The sequence below is a fragment of the Penaeus monodon genome, chromosome 35 (genome assembly GCF_015228065.2).
Source record: "Penaeus monodon isolate SGIC_2016 chromosome 35, NSTDA_Pmon_1, whole genome shotgun sequence".
In the NCBI taxonomy this organism is placed as follows: Eukaryota; Metazoa; Arthropoda; class Malacostraca; order Decapoda; family Penaeidae; genus Penaeus; species Penaeus monodon.
Window position 1 is genome coordinate 14,626,073 of NC_051420.1, and position 5,000 is coordinate 14,631,072.

General features: G+C 36.2%; 1 protein-coding gene across 1 annotated transcript in view; it reads right to left on the reverse strand.

The window, feature by feature from the left end:
* Positions 1–5,000, reverse strand: part of LOC119595337 (UPF0676 protein C1494.01-like) — a 9,278-nt gene that overhangs the window by 3,160 nt on the left and 1,118 nt on the right. Inside the window, exons 2-4 of the mRNA XM_037944490.1 lie at positions 1,696–1,811; positions 1,249–1,364; positions 1–35 (exon numbers count right to left, since the gene is read on the reverse strand). The exon at positions 1–35 is cut by the window's left edge and continues 138 nt beyond it. Of these exons, the coding sequence (XP_037800418.1) occupies positions 1–35; positions 1,249–1,364; positions 1,696–1,811 (267 nt within the window). The remainder of the gene's footprint in view (positions 36–1,248; positions 1,365–1,695; positions 1,812–5,000) is intronic.

Below are 5,000 nucleotides of genomic sequence, written 5' to 3' on the forward strand. Positions count from 1 at the left end.
CTCGGATCTCTTGCGCCGTTCGGTCCTCGCTTAACCTGGTGTTTTCGGGGAGGAAAGGAAAGGTCCGTCTTAATCGTTAAGTTACATCGTACTGCAGTGGCTTTCTCGTGTGTGCTGTTGATACTTTACACTTTGTGATGTGCCGAGGACTTAGTGGAAAGGTTGGAGTGAGATGAATTCCGTAAAATACAGGTTATATCTCTATAGTTTTGATCTACTCGGGACGTCATAAAAAAGTTGGGGCCCGGTGCAGTTCTATCACTACGCTCACAGTTTTCATATATTTACCTTTTACATTTTTACCGTTCTGATACATAAAGAGCGCAATGAAAAGTTGGGACGTAGTGCTCGTTTACGCAATTTACATTTTACATTTAAACATGATATACCAAGAAGAAAATTGCAAACAAACTATTACAGATTGCGACCTTGATTTAGCAACTTCTCATTCAAATGGTTGACAGTGGCTGGAATTATTGGTTCGGTGATTACAATGATGACAGATAATTATGATATTTATTAATTAAATGATTTTAATTAACTATTGAACGTTGCTTTACATCATTGGTTCATTAAGTGGGCGAAACCGCTCCCCTGTCTGCGGCGGAAAGATCTGGGGAGGCGATATCTAAAACTGCTAAATAAATTGGTTTATCAAATTAGCTTTTATTTGCGAAATACTACTTTCTGTTTAATCTTGTTGCTTTTAATTTGAAGCCTACCAAAAAAGAAAGAAAAAAAAGAAAAAAAAAAAAGCTTTTGCTTGCGTATGTGAGGTGGGGGGGGGGGGGCGGAGCCGAGGGGGAGCTGGTCTGGAAAAGTTTGAAAACCACTGCTTTACATGATACACTTACACGGGTCTTCTTTTATCCACGAGTTTTAGTTGTGACTGTCTGTTATTCATACATACTTTAGTTTGTATACATTCTAAACCACAAAGGCATTTCACATTCATTGATTCTCTCTGTGCCTTCTCTCCCGCTCTCTCTCTCTCTCCTTTCTCTCTCCCACTCTTCCACCCTCCCTCTTCTCCCTCCTCCCCCCCCTCTCTCTCGCGCACTCTCTCCCTCTCTTTCTCCTCCTCTCTCTCTCTCTTCTCTTCTCTTCCCCTCCCTCCCCCTCTCTCCCTTCCTCTTTCTCTCACTCTCTCTCTCTCCCTCCCTCACTCTGTCTCTCTCTCTCTCCCTCCCTCTCTTTCTCACTCTCTGTCTTTCCCTTCCTTCCTATTTCACTCTAGTTATCACGCACCTCTCTCGTCCGACCGCCGTGTAGCCTTGGATGTCAACAACCCCTCTCTCATATTTTCTTTTTTTGGTATTTTCAAGTTGAAAGAATTTCCCCGAAGAATCGTTCACTTCCTTGACCTATAAGAGAGACGAAGAGAGATAAAACTTTAAGTAAACGAGTTTTACTTGCAATTAGTGGCATTTCACCACTTTTGCTAAAATATTCTTTGATTTCCTTTACAGGTGCTATTTGTAATGCATCATTTGTGAGTGTGTTTACTTTTATTTTCATTCATGTTACTTATTTATTTATAGATCGGAGATATTAGCATCAGAAACCTATATACGAATAAATTTAAAACATATAACATGTCACACGGAAACTAAAGAACAAAAATAATAAAGATATTTTACGCGAATTTTACAAAGATAGAGATAGAGCTCATTCTCAACTTGTCCGGATCCTTACCATTTCGTTCGGAAGGCCATGGTTCTTCAGGTAAACGAAGCCGATGCCACTGAAGGCTTGGCATACTTCCCTGCCCACTCGGTCCCATTCTGCTGTCGAGGGATCGCCGGAGGAACCTGCCGATGGAAGAGAAGAGGAGGACTGTCTGTGACACTGGTTCAGGCTATTGGACACACACGCACTCTCGCACGCACGCACGTACGCACACACACACACACTCACACACACACACGTACGCACGCACAAACATAACCACAACACACACAAAAAAAAACGGACACACACACACACTCACACACACACACACACACACACACACACACACAAACACACACACACAATCACACAAGCACGCGCATATAAAACACACCAATAATACTTAAATCCATAACACCGCGCCCAAAAACGATATTTGGAAATGTCAAGATGAATATTATGCAACTGATGAATGATGAAGGTGAATTTTACATATAAGAAATATGAAAACTCAAGATGGTAGTCACAATAAATAACAAAGAACAAAGCACATTGAAGGTTTAGTTAGAGTATAGTAACTTTGCCATAGATGGAAAAGAATACAGCCCCAAGAAATTAATTAAAACGTCACGATTCAATTTTAGTTCTTATTGTGGTTATTTTCCTTTTCATCTTTGTGTACAGGTTACTGTGTTTGTGTTTACCACAAAAAATCAACACTGAGTAAACCCAACATTAATGGAATATAGAAGTTACAGGGAAATGGCTGGGGACCTGATCATACCGTATTAAAGAGTGAGGCAAGGATTTGCTTATGAAAAAATAGGTTAACCTGAAAAGGGAGGCATAAAATCGCAGTCAAAACTCTTGTTTAAATATATTTCGAAATCCGTCTCGATCACCCAAATAACGTGACCTTTACTGCTTCGGTGAGCTGGGTTTAGAAATTTCATTCTCGATACGACATTTGTCCATGAGTAAACAGCACATGTGTTTACAACAAGAGGCGCTATGAAACAAGACTTGGAAATATAACAAAATGATAGGTTTCCATGGTGACGAAAGGATGTTGACAGACCAAAAGATAAAGTAATAATGGTAAAACTACTCTAGAAACTTATCAGAATTTATCTCATAGAGAAAATCTTAAAAATGATGATGATGATGATGATGATGATGATGATGATGATGATGATGATGATGATGATAATGATGATGATGATAATGATGGTGATGATGATAACAACAACAACAATAATAATAATAATAAAAAAATAAATAAATAAATAAATAAAAAATAATGATAATGAGGCAGTCACATGATACTCTCTGGGTACGATGAAAAACATTTGGGTGTCAGTATGTTTATAAAACCATTCAATGAAGTAATGGTCAGTGTTATATTTTGCTTTGTGTGAGATATAGCTCGGGCGGTCTGTCCGTACAGATAAGGTAAACATTATCACGACTTCTAATACATTTCTCAGGTAACGATTTATCGATAGGGGTCACGCAGTACACACGCACAGATATTCACACCACATAATGGGGTCGGTGCGCTGCTTGCCGGAAAGGCTCCATCTTTCGAATCAGCATGTTATTAGTATTATTATTGTTTTTATTATTTTTTTCTTCTTCTTATTATTATTATCATTATTATTGCTGTTGTTGTTGTTGTTATCATCATCGTCATCATCATCATTATCCTCAGCATCCTCATCCTCATCTTCATCATCCTCATCCTCATCCTCATCCTCATCATCATTATCATTGTTATTAGTGTTATTATTATTGTTATTATTATTGTTATTATTATCATTATTATTATTATTATTATTATTATTATTATTATTATTATTATTATCATTATTATTATTATTATTATTGTTAATGTGTTCATGAAATTACTCTAAGCTAGGCAGCCGTTAGTAAACATAATATTGCGGCTCGATTACGTATGATTACAATTACAGTTACATAATATCTGTCTGTCTGTCTGTCTGCCTGTCTCTCACTTACTCTCTCTCTCTCTCTCTCTCTCTCTCTCTCTCTCTCTCTCTCTCTCTCTCTCTCTCTCTCTTCCTTCCTTTCTTCCTCTTTCCCTCCTCCTTACCTTCCTTCCTTTCCGTCTCCCTTGGCATACTCTCAGTCCTCTAACTAAGAATAGCACAGCTCAAGCTCATCCAAAAGGGAACACTGAACCCTCTTGGCCTTTTCGTGACGTAATCTGTGACGTGGCCATGACGTCACTGGTGAGGATTGATGGCATATAATCTTAATGATGAAGACAATGATGATATGACTTTTAACGGAACTGATGAAGATAATGTTGATAAACATGAATGATAATGATAATAGATACTAATAATAAGGATGATAAAAAAAATATATATGTAACAACCAGCAGCAGCAACGGATAATTATAATAATTAAAGTGATGATGATAATAATAATAACAGTAATGAAAGTAATAATAATAATGATGATAATAGTAATAATAATAATAATAACAACAGCAACAACAACACCAACAATAATAATAATAATGATAATGATGATGATAATAATGATAATGATAACAATAATATTATTAACACTAATAATGATAATGTTAATGGTGATAATAATAATAGTAACAATGATGGTAATAATAATAAGTGATAATAATAATAATAACAATAATAATAACAATAATAATAATAATAATAATGATAATAATGATAATAATAATAATAACAATATCAAAAATATAATAGTAATAATAATAATAATAACAATAATGATAATAATAATAATAATGATAATAATAATAATAGTAATAATAATAATAATAATAATAAAAATAACAACAACAACAACAACAATAATAACAAACAACCTCAGCAACAATAACAACAATAATAATTATAAAAAAATGACAGCAATTACGCTAACATTAATGACCATAACATGCGCGACCGTGAGATCACTAGCGACCCTTGTTTGAGGCCAACAAGGTAATCACGGAGGCGGGGACGGCCAACCTCACGTCACGTTGTAAATAATCTGACAAAATCGATGCCGGACTTGCAGATCACACACGCGAGGCCGTCTCTGTGTTTCTCTCGTTCTTCTCTCCTTTTCTTTCTCTCATTCTCTTTGTTTTTGTGTGTCACTGTATCTGTTTGTCTCTGTCACCGTGTCTGTCTCTGTTTGTTTCTATCTCTGTCTGTGTCTGTCTGTCTCTGTCTCTGTCTCTCTCAATCCCCCATGTCTGTCCTCCCTTCCTTCCCCTCTATTTCCTTCTCCATATCGTTTGTTTTCTGTCTATTTATATATTCTCTATTTCA